Genomic DNA, 17,020 nt, shown 5'->3' with positions numbered 1-17,020 from the left:
CAGCTGGAAGTTACTTTGTGCCTTTTTTAAGGCTTTTGATACCCAACAGAAACACACACAATCTGTACATCAGTGTTGGCTGTATTTACGCATTCATCCTGCATGCTCTCTGTGTGTAAATTCTGTAATGAACACCAACTTTAAATTCTATACTATAGCTCAGCCTGCACATCTATTCATGCAGGTATAGCTGTCTCCTTACTCTCCATCAGCTGCATGCACAAACAAGCCCTGAAACTGGTCTGCAGGAGCCAGCATGTAGTGTCCTCTCCTAATTAGATCAAGATACAGCACAGACAAAGCCTGAACTTTACCTTTTCAGTCCCATGAGAGGCACTGCTGAACAAACCTGCACTGTACCGCTAGAACTAGCAGAGCATCAGAGAGAAGACAGGTTATGAAAGCAGATAATCTGCTTTCCGTTCTTGGGAATACGAACAGGTAGGGCAAACACACATACCCATGGCACCGTGTGGCATGGGCTACAACACCAGAAATGTGGTCGTCTTAACACCTGTTGCTAACTTGCATTCTCCTTCCACTGCACCAACACTTGCTCCTTCTTATTTGTCATCAGCTTTGGCAGTTTTCAGGTTCTGAATAGTGTGGAGCTGATTCAAGCAGCAAAAGAAAAATCTCAGCAAGGTGGCAGCAAACAGCCAGCCAAAACAAACAAGTTGGGTTTAGAAAAATTCTCTAGTTCATCTTTGAGAATAGAATCAATCACCATTTCAGCAGTGTGGTCCTCCGGTCTTCCAGGAAATGGACTAATTTCTTAATCTTGCAGCATACATATATTTTTTTCATTCCTTGCCATAAAGAATATAAAATATGAAAGTGCTGTGAAGATTTCTTTGCTAGTACCAAGGCTTACCTGTACTGCAACTGGACCAAAGTAAACCAAGATTTTCTCCCAGAACATCAGTATTCTGACCTAGTATGAAGGCAGTGCACAAGGACAAGTCTCATACTAACATATTTAAGACATAGTGTAATTACTCTGGGTTTATAGAGTAGCAAAATAATTAATTGGTCTCCCTCTAATATCTGAAAGACAGAACGATACTCATCTACAAAACTGACCATAATCCAGATACTTATGCTGAGGTGCAGGATTAACTCCCTGGGGGAGTCTGGATGTTTCTGTGTCACATCTGAAACACAGCACTGTGAATCTCAGTTCTATTATATGGGCATGGATGGGGGAAGCATATTCATCGATCAACACCAGTTCTTTTTTCCTAAAGGAATGTGGTGTGTGATGCCGGATCAGTAGGCACCAAGCCCCTTCCTGCCTGTCATGGGAATAGGGGCTCATTCATGACCCTCAGCACTGTGTGGTGCTGTGGACCCTGTCAGTGCTATTGACTGCATCTCCATTAACATCCATTACCCAGACATTCGATTGGTGGAATTTACAAACAAAAAGACAAATGGCTGTAATAATGTAATTGTATAATGATCATACATTTTATGAGGTATTCATTTACTATAAATTAACTGTAAGATCTGGGAGAGGAATTGGAGCCTGACCAAAAAATATAACAATTTTTTAATGACTGCAAGGAAAGCTTTGTGAAGTGAGACCAACAGTTGTATGTTCACGTGAGGTGTAAGGAGTTCTTTCTTAAAGACAGCATTTAATTTTTAGAATTTCTAATGCTTAACTGTTGCCCTTTACCATTTTAAAGTAATACAGGAGGAAGCAATACAGCTAAAATGAGTGTATACCTTACTGAAACTAATGGAGTTAATATGGCATTGACAGGACAGGATCTGACCTTCAAAGTCTTTCATGAAATGTTACTGACTCCATTTAAAAGCTGAATAACAGTGAGCAATCTTGAAATATCAGGGTCAGATTTCAAGACTATGTAAAGCTGTTCACCATACCAAAATGGGTCTTTAATATTACTTAATAAAGGTCAGATCCCATAGTTTAAAGGGGTGCAGACAAACAGCAGTGTTGATGAAGCGTCCACATTCAAAGCCACTGACGTTACCTTACACACGCTGCTTGCTCTGCCAGACTGCGCTGGCATTTTGCAAGGTCAGCACTCACCAAAGTGAGAATGGGGACTCAGGACTGAAGGTTAAAGGATGCTTAGTTCAGCCCCAAAGTATTAAACTCATTTAACCTTAGTACAGGAATGTGAGCATAAATATTAAGCCTAAACTCACCTCTCTGCCACATGCCAGAATGTTTCAGCATACAAAATTATTCACACTGGAAAGCAAATATAACTGGTTGACTCCAAAAGCTCCTATTCATTCTAACTGGTTGGTTAAATTAATCAATAATAAGAAAACCAGCAGTATATCTTTTTTCATATGAATTGTTAGTTTCACCTAATACCAAGGCAATGAGAGTCCCTGCCCGTCCTACAACGGATTCCCGGTAATGCCACAGTACAAACCTGCTCTTCTTGCCCCTGGGGCCAAGAACAAAGGAGAAAGAGTGCAGACACTACAAGGAAAATTGCTTCCCGGGGCCATAGGCCAAGCAAGACAAAAACCTGCCTTTCAAGAACATATGTAAAGCACATTCATTAGTTTAATGCACCAACCAAAACTTCTGAGACCAGTGCACAAGAATTTGGAAAGTTTCCATATTTATCCTCCACCTCACTTAAAAGATACAAGCAAACCCACAATTTGTTTGTGACCACAGTCAATTCAAACCGATTGAAATGAAACTTCTAATAACCTGCTAATGTAAAACCTAGTCATCACTGATGTTTACTATACTTTTCTTTTTATTTCAGTGTCATGAGTTAAGACAATGCTTATCAAATTTGATTCAGAACCAGTAAAAGTACACATTTTATCATTACACGAGACATTACTTAAGTATGTTATCTTCAGTGAAAACAGCTCCTCAGAGTAAATCTCTTACAAAATAATTTGGCTAGAATACTGTAGTTTTGAAGCTGGAAATGAAAAGTACTAGTAGTTTCATGCAAGGCAATTCCAACACAAGGAAAATTAATGCACATTGCAGAGGAAGAATTCTTGGATAAGAGGGAAAACTATACTAATCTTCAGCTGCTTTTAGGCCATAAACAAGATGTTTTATAGAGGTAGCTGAAGAATTACAATTGGGTCTACTTGAACTTCAGAGAGAAATAGCCATCAACTGAGAGTTTGATAGCCAAATACTGACAGCATTTGGCAGAGTTGTTGGGTGGGTGTAAGGCTTTCCATGCCACCAAGCAGATAATGGATTGACTTCATATTCTTATCTAGAAGTCCTCCTCCTGTTGTTTTATCAGAATCATTATTTTTAAAAGGGGCTTTTTAAACACCATTAAACCTGCTAAAAGTTTACCATTCTGCTTGTTCAATGCAAAAGAGCTTTTTAACCTTATGGAAAGAGTCATAAGAAATGACCATTATATATAGTAAGTTCCATTTGCATTAAAAAGATGTGTTTTCAGTAACAAACTTTACTTTTTTAATGACAAACTAGACAAATTTGAACATGAGTCTTCTACAAAACCTGTCTTCCCAAAACCACAATGCCTACATTAGTCACACAAGGCTATCTTCTTTCAACGCTAATCTAGCTGGAGGAGGACATCCTTTTCCTTTCAGTGTTTGCTTTTCAGGAAATTCTGTTCCCCAGTGAAGCAAGGTTTGTGTTTCTGGAATTTCTTTTGCATATGCCATGTGCTATCAGCACACAGTAGGTTTGGTATTAAGTATAATGAATTCTATGTTACAAACCACTGACAGCAAAATATAATCATTTCCTAAGTCCCTGTAGGATGTCTCAATCAGAATACAAATAGAAGAAGCACTTTTGATGCTCCACTTCACACAAGAAGTATGACTCTGTAATATTAATCAATTTAACTTGTGCTCAGAAGAGTATTCCAGTAAGTAGCACATACAATGTCTTTCAAAACTCAGACAGAAACTAACATATAAATAGTGAGAGGTGAGAAGAAAAGGAAACTGAAGTACAGCCAGATGTTCTTGTTGCAAGAGCTCATTCATTTTCTTCTCAATTCTGTTCTCTGCATGTGAGCCAGCTCCAGTCAAACTCCAGCTCCCTTGCTCCAAACACAGCTGATGCTGTTGCTCACACTGGACATGAGGAGGAGGTGAGTGCTGTTACAACTCAATGCCAGTCCATAGCCCTCACACAGTGCTATTGAGCTTATTATTCAGAAAAATACACCAAAAGCATGTCGGTGACATACTAAGACCAGAATATATTGTGTAAAATTGGCTTAAAATTTCTTGGAATATGTATGATATCCATGGCAAACGCCATTTTCTCCCATCAGGTACTCTTCTGTCCCTTTTTGAATGATCCTGCACTGAGCACTTAGTTGCCTTTTCAGTTTATTTGGTTTCTGGTAACCTGCTGGCTTCCCTACACCCCTGGAGGCACATCTTCCTCCATTTCCTTCCTGCAGCTCTCCCAGAAGAGTTCCTGTACTGGTCCCGGGTGTCCGGTGGCCACACCAGGCTGCAAAGTCCCTGTGCTTGGCCACCAAGGCCCCATGCTGGGCTGCAGCCACCCACAGCCATTGCAGCAGCCAGGGGCTGCCACTCCTCCAACCTGCAGCTATCAGCATGCCCCAAAGGGCTCACTTCAGGTTAAAAGAAACATTTCCTTAATTGCAAAGCCACAAAAGTTAGCTCCTCCAGGGCTATAGGAAGGGGAGGAGGAGACCCGCAGCAAATAAGGAGAAGGAAATTCCACAGTGAGGTCTAGTGACAGCCAAAAAAATCAGGGAAGGTAAAGGTGCAGCACAGATGGCTAACACAGGAGAGAAGGTGCAAATTATTCTTCTTGAAATAAAATGTCTGCATAGTGACCTCATACAAAATAAAGCTTATCCTAAGTACTTACCTTATCCCTGAGACTTACTCATGTGCCCAGTTCAAATAACCTTAGTGGAAAGGCATACAACAGGGTGTACAAACCTGTTACTTGTGCAGCACTGGTCACTGGAGATGCAAGCAGTAACTTGCCCTATGAATGATAACAGTGAGGCCAGGAGGTTTCATTTGATGCTTTTCATTATTTTAAAGAAGTATGTTGTACACAGAGCAACAGTTTATAAGAGCATTAACTTCCATAACATCTTTTAAAAGTTACTGATGCAAATCCTCCCCTTTCAATGCAACTGCTTGTACTGTTAAAAGGTTTTAAACCCAGAGTTGTTGGAACCATTTTAGCACTTCGTAATGCCAAACTATGGTCAAACAACTCTGAGCCCTTTTCAAAACAATCAGCATCCCTATAGTTCACAACAGCAACGAGAGCAACCAGCACTCATATCAACAAGGGAGGAGGAATTACTTTCTGTGTGTTTTTCTAAATTGGTCCTTCTTTTGGTGTATGATGGAGTCAAATAAATTGCAGTCAGAGCCACACACAGCATGACCAGGCCGTGTAGGGCCAGGCAAGTGCATGCGTAGCCTCAGCACCCTGCCTGCACAGCCACCTTGGCCCAAGGCCGGCTGCAGGGAGCAGCTGCCTCCCTCTAACACCCCTGAGCGTCCACGTTAGCAACTGCTACCCCTAATTAGGCACCATCACCATCAGCGCGCCCCGGTGGTGGGAGTAAAACCCAGCAGTTCCTCCAGGCAGCGAACAATTGCAGACTCAGAGGCTCTGTAATGTTGCTGCTTACAAATTCATTCACTTTAATGTGCTTGGCGAGTCACAGCCACTCCACATGGAGTGTCAGAGCAAAGACAGGGGCTCCAGGGGGGCACTGCAGCTCCCTGCCCCCCCAGGCAAAGGCAGAAGAGGGGAGAGTGTGAAGTGGAGGTTTCCTGGTCCTAAAGATAGCACAGTTACTTTTTTCCCCATCCCTCTCTCAGACTTTGGCTTAATGCCAGCAACACCAGGGCTTCGGGATGGTGGTTTAGGACTTTTTGGTGGCTTTAGAAAAGCATTGGTCATCTCAGGCACAGCACAGACAGACTGGGAATGGTCAATAAAACATAAAACCTCCTCACACATAAGGGGATCTTTATAAAATTCCAATTACTGCTGGCTTGTTACCTAAGAATCCCTAAGAGGTAAGAGATATTGCTTGCTGTGAGGCCCAGGGTAATGAAATTACAAATCCTTTCATGAGTAAGCATATGCTAGAAAACTACATTTATTTGGCCTACATATTTGAAACTGTTCAAAAGGTTATTGTCTCACAAAATTTGGATCAGAAATTGCTACTTGTATTTCAAGAAGCTATATTCAGGGTCATTTTTAATTCCTCAGTGATTGATTAGAATACTACAAACACTACTGCAAAGAAGTCTCATTTAAATTCTGTTTTCTGAAGAAGTATCAAACATGCATACAAAAAAAAAGTACTCTCAGATACATACTAAAAATAACCAAAAAATGCAGTCGCCTTGAGAAACCTGGTGAGCCCAACAGCCTTGTCTTTTCAAGTGGTTAATTTGTACAAGAAAACTCCCATCTTATTTCCATAGTTTGTCTCCAACATGTTTTAATTTCAGAATTGAGATCAAATGTTCTTGTTGCAAATCATGGATGGAGCTCACTTTTCACAAATGATGATGTTTACCTCTACAAAATAGGTACGCGGGATGGGTTTCCAAAAATATCTTGATGCCATCATAGGTTACATGCTCAACTGCTGTTGAATTTATTATTTCAACACAGAAGTTTTAAACTATCTTGGTAACTAAATCCCATGAAGTTAAGGATATTTGAAAAACCTCGTCTGTGTTCAGTGTCACTGTGGGAAACCCATCCCATGCAGACACTGCCTTTTGGGCTTGTGCCAGCGTCAAGAAGTTTTGGGCTCCTCCAGGGCAGGATGGGACACCCACACTGCCAATAGCATTCCCCAGCCAGGTGTGAATGTTTCATCCTGTTTCACTTTTTCTTCAAACATTCTCTGCACCTCCCCACTGTGTTGTGTGCCAACACTTAACACAATGAATTTCCTTATAAAAAACTGCTCCAGCCAACTGCATGAGTAATAGTCCTTGTGCTGCAGGAAAAAGAACTCAGTGTATAAAATGCCCCATCAGTGGATGGGAAATCTGACTGCACCACATCATCGCACCAGGTGCTGGGAAAAAGACCTGGCTCTTCAGGGTGTATTTAATGAAGGCAAGACTAGCAAGATCTGAAGGAACATACATGTTTGTCCCACCTTGTACTGTACGTTGTACCTGCTTGCCATGGTCCCCAGTGATTCAGAGCCTCATCTGTAAGACCACACTGAAGTGAGGAGCTGTTACCTTAATTTTATGGGTAACTCAGGAAGACAGAGAGCCACCTTCTCAAACATTTTAATTACTAGATTGACAGGTACTGGGGTTTAAAAAGAAAAGACCTTGAGACCTAAGCATTTCTGTAAATTTTTTAGGCTCTTAAAAATCTGCATTCATCTGACTATGACAGGTTACACAGATAGTTTTTAGTAAAGCATGGCACTGAAACTCGGCATTCTGCATACCAGGCTTGTGCTTGCACCACTTCACAGATCTTCACATCTTTAAGATCCTCTAAACTATTCTCTCTAACTAAAGATCATGAGCTCCTGGTTCAATATACAGGTACCATTTAAAATACTGTACAAGAGTTAAGGACCAAAACAGCACCATAAAAGCCTGACACAAAAGTATTGCTAATCAAGAGCTCGTGACCTGTGGTTAGTATCTCCATTTTAGCAAGGAGTTGCACATGATGAATAATGGAAGCAGGTCTGTGGTGAGGAAGGCTTGGGCTCACCAGAGGGATTCTTGCAAAGAAAGAATAATGCTCCAAATTCAAAGCCTGCAGCTTTGAGAGGCATGCTGAAGCCCAGCCAGCTGGAAAACCAGCAGCAGTGGTCTGACCCATAACATTTTCCAAAACACAAACAGGCACGCAGCAGTCATGCAGCAACACGTCCAGAGAGATCACCTAGACACAAACACCAAACCATCAGCACTGACCCCAGAAGTGTGCTTCTGGGTAGGGCAAGTCTGGATACTCACAATTCAGCTGCTGCCTACATGCCCAGGCTGGCAGGCTAGCTCAGCCCTCCTGATCTGCGTTCAAATTCCTCAAGTGGGACTGCTCAAAGGACTTCATGCAGGCCTAGTGCTGCATCCACTGAGAGCAACTGCCAGGCCACATCTAGCAGTCCAGTGCCTGGAGATTTGACATTTCTGGCTACTGTTTATTTCACAGTCTGCACACAATTAGTCTGAATATGCTCCTCCGTGTCACTGGGGTAGGCTTTGGTTTTCCTTGCATCCTTTGCTCACAAATTTATGCCACAAGCAGTGCTTAGTGCACACACACTTGAAATTACTGGTCTTGTTAAAGCAGAAAGTGCCGAAAGGGCCCATCCCTGCACAAGTGGTTCCCTTCATCTTGCTGTCCAACCCCAGCCCCTGCTTACACTTTTAGATATTGGAAGGAAGACAACTAAAAAGACAGGGAAACACACCTGCGGTGGCTACTGCAGGTTTCCTTCCAAACCTCGCGTGCAGGGGGGCAGATCCCGCCGTGCTTCATCCTGCAATGCTCTGCTCAAGCACAAACTTGAACGGACGGGTCCACTGTCAGCAGGGCTGGTGGGCAGCGGCCCAGCAGCTCAAACCTGCCAGCTGGTCTGAGAGAGGTCCTGGCAGGAGATGCTCATGGCTTCACCACCAACCCGGCCCGTGGGGCTGGACAAGGAGGGGTGGCTGGGTATGGGTGCTGGGGTCACAGCATGGAGGTGAGCAAGGGAAGGGGCGCAGGAAGAGGTTGTGCACTGGAAGCATGAGAGGATCAGCGCACACACACACACGCACACACGCGGTATTTTTTAATTAGGAAACATTTCTTCTAATAAGGTATGAATGCCATTTTGGCAGAACAGACAGATCTATTTTGCAGTTCTCTCTTAAAACACTTATTGATTTTACTATTATTTTAGACTTCATCTTTCTATCTCAGGCTGCCTTATACCCATTCACACTATATTCCTCTATAATCTCACTATCTCAGAACTTTAACTACCAAAGAGACAACTGAGCGATGTCACCTGGGGCTGTAATTCATGCTGATTCACACTTGGCCTGCACCCCACTCTCCTGAGATTTAATTTTATTCCTCAGTTATCCTAGTTTGAGGGCTCAAAGCTGATTTCTTCCTGTTGCAAAGAACTGGGACAAACAAGACGACGTAGGATTAAGCCTGAGGTAATTCAAATAAATGTGAAAGAACACTTCACCTGGTATCAAAAAATAAAAAGTGCTATTCATCCTGCCAAAACCAGAATGCAAATATGTTTCTGAAGCACCATCCATAGAATTCTCCCACCTTCAGTGCATTTTACAGTGAGAGCAGGAGGGACGAAGGGTTGGTGTGCTCAGGGAATGCCTGGGAAACCCTCTGCTTTATGGATCTCGTTTCCTGTTTGTCCTCAGTTCAGAAATTCAAGGTCTTTCTTCATGAGCCTCAATAGCAGCAAACATGGAGCAGATGGGTTGGTTGAAATCTCAACTACATCCTTAGAAGTTACCAGAGAGCTTCCCAGTTCCTCCTAGCCGATCAGGATTCACATGCAATAAATGCCATTCTCATATCCACTGATCTTGGCTTGCAAATATTTACTTGGTGCAATTTACTTCAGTTGGAGAGCAATTATCCTTATCTCTAAAACCGACCATAATACCCCCCCACCCCCACCGTGGATGAGTTTAAGTGGAAAAACACCTCCATCCTGAAACACAGTGGTTCCAGCTAGACACAATTTGCTATTCATCCTGCCAAAACCAGAATGCAAATCATAAAACATTCACAATGAGGCTGTTTTCTACCTGAGTTACATTTATCCAAGAAACAGCACTCCACTGGCAGAGCATAGGGAGATGGAGAAAAGGGGGAAAATCATAACAAAACTTGACAGTAAGATCTTTAAAGATATTTTATTCAACCTTCCCCTGTTCAGGGCATTTTTAGGATGAGGAAATAGGAAATACAAAAATTAAAACTCCCTCTGTTTGCTGCTCTTGCAGTAAATGACAGGATAAGATCAATGTTTGGAAAGAGACTGTATAAAGAGAATAGTCTCCATCAATCTCATCCCTTCCCTTGGTGAAAGTACTTAATTTACACTTTCTTAGCTGAGTAATTGCCTCTACTTTACACTTACAGTTCCTTTAGGAATGGAGTAATCAGCATTTGCCACAGAAACTTCAATAGGTCTGTATGTTGCCAAAGGAGGTTGCTCTTCGGTCTATATTCAGAATCTATGACAAGTGCACTCACACAGGGACTGAAAGACAAACGTTTCCACAGCAGGGAGTGCTACAGGCTGGCACAGAGCACAAGGTGGCAGAGATCCACCACCAGCAGCAGTCATCCAGGCAGAGGCAGGAGAGCATCCATTGGTCTCACACAGCCCTGCAGAGCTGGTGCTGCGCTTCCCATCTTGGAAATGGAGAAACCCGCTCCCCAAAGTCACCGTTTTACCAGTGGGTTTGCAACAGGACTCAATTCTGTGGTGGCAGCAGCACCCACATCCTCCCTGGAGGCCGTGAGGACTGCTGCTGCTGCCCCAGAGAGCCACCAGTGAGGGCCTGGCCTCACCCAGCACCCAGAGAATCAGCAAAACGGCTGGTCCAGAAAAGCTCAGAGCAGCCAAAAAAGGAGAGGAAAGAACTCCCCAAACAAACGGCAATTCACTGGAGTCCATGAGTGAAGATGCTAAAGAGATCATCTTAGCTGGCTGATGCGAAATACAGTGCAATATTACATCTCGTTGTATATGCTTGTGTCTAACAACAGCAGCTTTTCAGATGCAGAGTTATTTCCGTCTGCGGGCAGGCAGAGCTCAGCACATACCCCAGGGCAGCCTCGCCAGGGACGGCGCCTCAGTGAAAACTGTGTGCCAGCCTCAGAGTTGTACTGAAACACAGATGAAAAACGAAGCGCAGAAGGAGAATCAAAACACAGAATTAACCTTTCCAGAGCAAAGTACTCCACATTGTTTCCACCATTAGATTACATATGAGCCATCAGAGATTTGGGAGATGAAAACTCAGCTACATATAAAACCAAAGTGAGATACATAAAATATAAGTAATGAAGCCAAGTTTTTAACCAAAGGCATCAGGGATCCAACCACAGCTGAGTTCTGGTGCCAGGATACAGCTAATAGGAAGAACAAATGCAATAGTCATCTAAGTTGGGCTGAATTTTTAGTGGCAGCAAATGCTTCTGTGAAGCCTCCTATACTTTTCTAAACTCTGGAGAGAAAGACAAAAAAAAGTTTTAAAATGTCAAATATCCCTACTTTCACAAAAATGCATCACTCCAGGACTTAAATAAATATATGTTTCCAGAAGAAAATCAATTAAGATGAAATGTTAATAACCACATTGATGATTTCATGGAAGGAAAAACACAAAATAAAGAAAATCCATCCCCATACACCAGCTGATGAGAAAACCAGGAAAACTCAATTAAGTGCAAAAACTCCAAACAATCCCGTAAGCCAGCTCTGCTCTGAGGCAGCTGCTGCTGGAAAGGCACGGTCACCTCCAGCCCCTGGGGCTGCATGCACCTTTCCTGCGCACTGCCACCCTCTGCAATCACAGTGTTCACAGCAGCCAAAATGCCCTCCCCGCACTGCGAGCAATGGCCTCTGCACCCCGCAGCACCCTCCTGAGAGCTGGTCCAGCACAACCCCTGCTCGCGGATGCTGGGCGCCCATGGGCAGGGCAGGGTGCGGCCGGCGGCCTGGGAGCACCCGCTGGTTTGGGACATGAGTGACTCTGTGCCCACCTGAGGGCTGGCTCATGTCACACCCCAAAGGGCTGGACAGCACCTCAACATGGTCTCGGGGCTGCCCGTGTGCAGCCTCCAAGAAAAAGCCCAACTGCACTCAGAGGTGTGGCGCCACCCCCCTGGAAGAATGGCAGCCTCATTAGGAAACAGCAAAATGGCCTCACAGGTTTTAAAAATGAGGTGATTGACAGAGTTTACATCATGCTGCTGATTCTTACATATAGAAAGTTATTGGCAATTCTGGTAAACTATGCCATTTTACAGGTGGAAATACATGCACAAAATTTATGTTCTCAGTCTATATCTGAAGGCAAAATTAATTTTTCTTTCAGGTCTGACAAATACCTTCACTCACCCTCTATCACTTTCTCAGGAGTCAAAGAGACAGAAGATGTGTTTTATTACTTGAAACGTGTGGATCTACTCACATGAGTCACAACCACATCAATTAAAACAACAAAACAAGTGTAAATACAGCAGTCCCTAGGCACGAGTGCTGGTGCTAGCCATCTCAAGGGAGATTCCTCTCTTCTGGACATGTTCTGTAGTTCCTTTACAGCCTGTACAGATCTGCTTCCACCAGCTATTCCTAATGGGAATGGTGGAGCAGACGGGGAAACAGGGTCTACCTGGCCAGGCCCCACTTGCCAGCAGCTGCGGGGTGATGCACAGGGTGCAGCCACTGGCTCTCACTCCCGGGACGTGCAGCAACTCTGTGGGCCAGAGAACCAGCAGCCTCAGCACTGCGCTGTGTTGCCAAGGGCTATTTATTTTCATTTCTACCTCTACAATATTTAAAGGAAATTATCTATCTATCTCTCAGCTAAGGCAAAAACGTCATCCAGTGATTTCCAAGCCTGCTTCTGTAGGCTAGACAATTCATGCCTGACATGCCATCCATTACATTTTGCTCCTATCCAACAGGCATCCCGACCTAATCCAGACTCCAGCCAGACCTGTCTCAGCCAAGCAGTTTCCAGGAATCACAGATTGGAAATCACCCAAGGATACTCTAAAATGTAGTAGTTAGCTCTGCTGCTAAACACTTGCACTCCAAAAGGATTTTATGAACCCTCTCATTGAAAATTCCAGGATGCTCCACCCATCTTTCCTTTTTGAAGGGGGGAAAAAAAAAAAAAAAAAAAAGGGAATTTAATTTTAAATAGACAGTTTTTAAGTTACATCAGAACATGGAGAATTGCATATTGGTCCTAACTCGGACCCATGTATTATGCACAGCCTTCATGCACAGCTCAGATCAGATTTTGTGGTATGCTGCAACAAATGTAAGGGAAGAGCTTCGCGCTTAAACTGCATGGTAGTACTAAGCAGCATAAAATCTGACTGCTGATGAACTCCGTGCACCATGTAGGCAGATGCTTTTTGCCACCTGCATTTGTATAGAGCAAATGAAGGTGTTATGGACAGATTGTCTTATTCAGGTTACACAAACTGGATTGACCCCTGTTTGATTCATCCTTCACATAACAAAAGGGGCTAGAAGTAAAATACAACAGGTGTCTGTGAAGAGAAGCAGCATAGAGGTAAGGCTTGGAGCACATTAACTATCTATTAAATCACCTTTGAAAGTCGACACCTCCTAATGGAATCCCTCTGGATGGTATGTGTGCTCAGTTAAAGTTCTCTTATTTCAAGACAGTGGTGTTCAAACACTGCTCCTGGTATACTCCTAGAATGCAGTGAGGTTCTCCAGGTAAGACTGGTTTCTAGAGCACTGTTTTGGTGAAATCAAGAAGTCAAGGTCCAACTCAGATTATACCTCTTATCACTAATTATGAGGTCAGCATTTACAATAAAAACATAAGTGGAAGTGAAAGAAAGGGCAAGGAAGCTGGTGAAAGGCCTGGAGCACATGTCGTACGAGGAACGGCTGAGGGAACTGAGGTTGTTTAGTCTGGAGAAGAGGAGGCTGAGGGGAGACCTTATCACCCTCTACAACTACCTGAAAGGAGGCTGCAGAGAGCTGGGGATGAGTCTCTTTAACTAAGTAGTAAGCTATAGGACAAGAGGTAATGGCCTCAGGTTGCACCAGGGAAGGTTTAGACTAGTTATTAGGAAGCATTTCTTTCCAGAAGGGGTTGCTGGGCATTGGAATGGGCTGCCCAGGGTGGTGGTAGAGTCCCCACCCCTGGAGGGGTTAAAGAGTCGACATAGAGCTGAGGGATCTGGTGTAGTTGGGAACTGTCAGTGTGAGGTTCATGGTTGGACTGGATGATCTTCAAGGTCTTTCCCAGCCTAGACGATTCTGTGATTCTGTGTGAAAAAGGCTAGCATCTCCATTCACAGACCTCATACATCTTTTGTTTGGTAAACAGTCATGAGGTGCTGTTTGTATTAGGACCTAGAGTTTCAGCTCCAAATCTGCTCTCCTCCTATATGCCTTAAACTTCTTGAGCAGATGGACTAGACAGCTCAAGATGTTTAAGGGCTACCTAGATAACCCAGGAAGAAATATCACTGGCTTGGGAGTAATCAGTATTCTCTACTCAGACTGCAAGTATTATACATCTGAGTCTCATGAGATCATTTTGTGCTGCATCTTGAGAAAGGAGATATTACTCTTGATTTGATGAAAAATGAATTGGAAATATGGGATGTATATGTGCTAATTTATAGCGATGAAGTTTGCATTCATTACAGTAATGAGCATTGCATAAAGCATATAATCAACATCCACTGCAGATGTCAAGAAGAATCCAGAGGCAGAGGGGAAATACGTACACTTGCCACAGTTGATCATAAATATCATAAACTTCCAGCCTCCAAAAAACACAAAGCAAGAGGCTGTTCTTTTTCTTCCTACTAGTCCTCAGGGGTATTTGAGTGTATCTATCAAGTTCTTGTACTAACGAGCTTAGACAGCCTTTCAACCATAGCATAAATATTACAACAAGCGCTGTAAATATTTTCGTAGTAGAAGCACAACTGCTTCACTTCCTCCCCAGCAAAAGACAAAAACTACGAATGTGATTACATTCAGTTGGTAACTGGAGGATCTGAGCAGATAACTAATTAAATCCTTGTAAGATGTTTCTCTAACATCACATTAGAAATTAAAAGCAAGTAATGGAAGGAAAAGGTCAGAGTTTAACAAATCATCATCTGGAATAAAGTTAAAATACCAGAAAACCCCATCCACAGTCTGCAAAATCAAAGCAAGGTAGGCAACAGTGAGATGGTACCTATTATGTCAAATGAAAATACAAACCATCTTCTTAAAGAGATGAAAGAAGGCAGCTGGAGTTTTTCCTGATTACATGCCCACGTGGAACAGTAAGAAGAAAAGAACAGTGGATATGCACCAATATTATAAGTAAATGTTCCCTAGACATCTACACTGGAAGTAGTTCTTACCTTCTGGTAACCTGGGGTTAGCGTGAATGGAGTTGGGGTCCCCATCTTCCTCAGGATGGTAACGATAAAGCGTCTGTGACTGCTTTTGGGATGACTGACTGCGGTCTTCCTTTAGAGCAACAGGAGGAGAGGTTGTTGCACTGAACTTTACCTTGGGGAAAGCATTTCCGTCGTGTGTTTCATGGGCAGATTTTGGCCAACTTGGTTCTGTTAAATTCACCTCTTTCAAGCCTAGATACATGCTGTTCCCTGGGTCTTCTTTTCTGGCATGTTTTTTCATTTTAGAGTGGGGGGCTCTTTCTTGCTCATGCCTCTCTTTGTCCCCTTGCTTCCCCTTTGGTCTCCTCTCCAGTTCCTCCAGGTGCTTGGGTGTCTCAGTGGTGGCTGTTCTGTGCTTCAGAGGAGCACTGGTGGTTACTGGTGCTTCCTTTTGTGTTGCTTGCTGGAGGGATGCTGCAGTGGTGCGGGGCACCCTCTTCCGCTCACTTCTTTCTGTGGCACTGAGAACTTCAGAGGAGGCCTTAGGCACTGGTGTGGTGAGCGGTGCAGCCGTCTCCTCAGTGTACGGATTGGCCAGAGCCAAAGCTGAAGGAGCAATGCTGGCGGGTAGGTAGTCATAATCCTCACTTTGCTCTTGGCTGATGCTCTCTTGCTCTAGGTGGGCTGAATAACTCCTGTATTTTTTGGGAGACTCCACCTGAGTGTTGTCTCCTTCTGGTGCCTCCTGATCGTAGCTGTACGGATCATCGTAGTGCCTCTCCGGTTCGCTGTCTTCAGCATCTATTGGACTTGCAGTGTTTAAGGCGAATGTGTTACAATCTGGAAGCTGGTAGCACATCAGCTCACCCCCAGCGTTCGGGCAATGGCAAACCTTGCAGGGGGGCATGTGGAAAGTGTGTCCTGCTACGTACTTCTGGCCCTCATGGAGGCAGCCTATTCTCCCACACTGAGGACACCCATCAGCTGGCACCACCGCATCAATGCAGTTTGGGGGCAACTCTGGGCACAGCATGAACTGGCAGCTGATCTTGCCTCCTCCCTTAGGGCACGAGCACTCAGTGCTCCCAAAGTCCACAAAGTAAGACTGCCCTTCGGGTACTTTGCCATTGATAAAGCCCACGTTGACGCAGTCATAGTATTGGTAGCCTTCACACGTGCAGCCGTGCTGCAGACACGTGGCACAGCACTCACCAGGCTCCAGCACGTCCTCGATGCAGTTGTCCAGAGGCTGGCACTCCACACCCGTGCAGTCCCTCTGTGCGTGGGAAATGCCAGCCCACAGCAGCGCAAGGAGGAGGGCATTCAGACAGCTCCACTGCCAGCTCTGGTGCCTATCCATAGTCTTCCCAAACAAATATAGCTCCAGTCCAAACTTGCACATTTATTTTATTTTATTTTTCCTAGAAGGCTGTAGATTCAGCTCCGACTCTGCAGTGTGTTCCCGAGTTACCTTTTCTCATAGATCCTAGAGTTATGAAAGAAAACTCTGTTAAAGACTATACTCAGCGCATATCCTGTTAAACATTAGAGGTCTTTAAAAGTTGGGACAAAATCCAACATCTGGAAACCTAAGTACAAAATTAATCATAATGTCTTCCAAGCATTGTAGGCATTAAGTTTGGGGTTGCATGCTTCCCCGCCACCCCCATTTTGAAAAAGAAAGAAAAATAAAGAAAAAAAGATTGCAACTGTTCATTCGAATCTGTTCACAAAATGTATATATATTTCAGTAAAAAGAAGGTCTTTATACTTCAATGCCTTTTTGTTAATCTTTCGAGCTAAAAAGAGAAAGATTTTTTGGCAGATAATAAGTAAATACACAGTTCTTCTGCAGTTGTAAGTTTAAGATAATCATTCTTCAAGTTTTAATTA

At 43.6% G+C, this 17,020-nt stretch overlaps 1 protein-coding gene across 1 annotated transcript in view; it reads right to left on the bottom strand.

Moving 5' to 3' along the window:
* Window positions 1-16,487, bottom strand: part of FBLN2 (fibulin 2) — a 78,298-nt gene extending 61,811 nt beyond the window's left edge. Inside the window, exon 1 of the mRNA XM_074914005.1 lies at window positions 15,149-16,487. Coding sequence (XP_074770106.1) covers window positions 15,149-16,487 — 1,339 coding nt within the window. The remainder of the gene's footprint in view (window positions 1-15,148) is intronic.
* Window positions 16,488-17,020: the final 533 nt, after the last annotated feature.

Source organism: Athene noctua, chromosome 10 (assembly GCF_965140245.1).
Source record: "Athene noctua chromosome 10, bAthNoc1.hap1.1, whole genome shotgun sequence".
Lineage (NCBI taxonomy): Eukaryota > Metazoa > Chordata > Aves > Strigiformes > Strigidae > Athene > Athene noctua.
The sequence above is the reverse complement of the archived record's forward strand: the minus strand, read 5'-3'. Positions and strand labels throughout refer to the sequence as shown.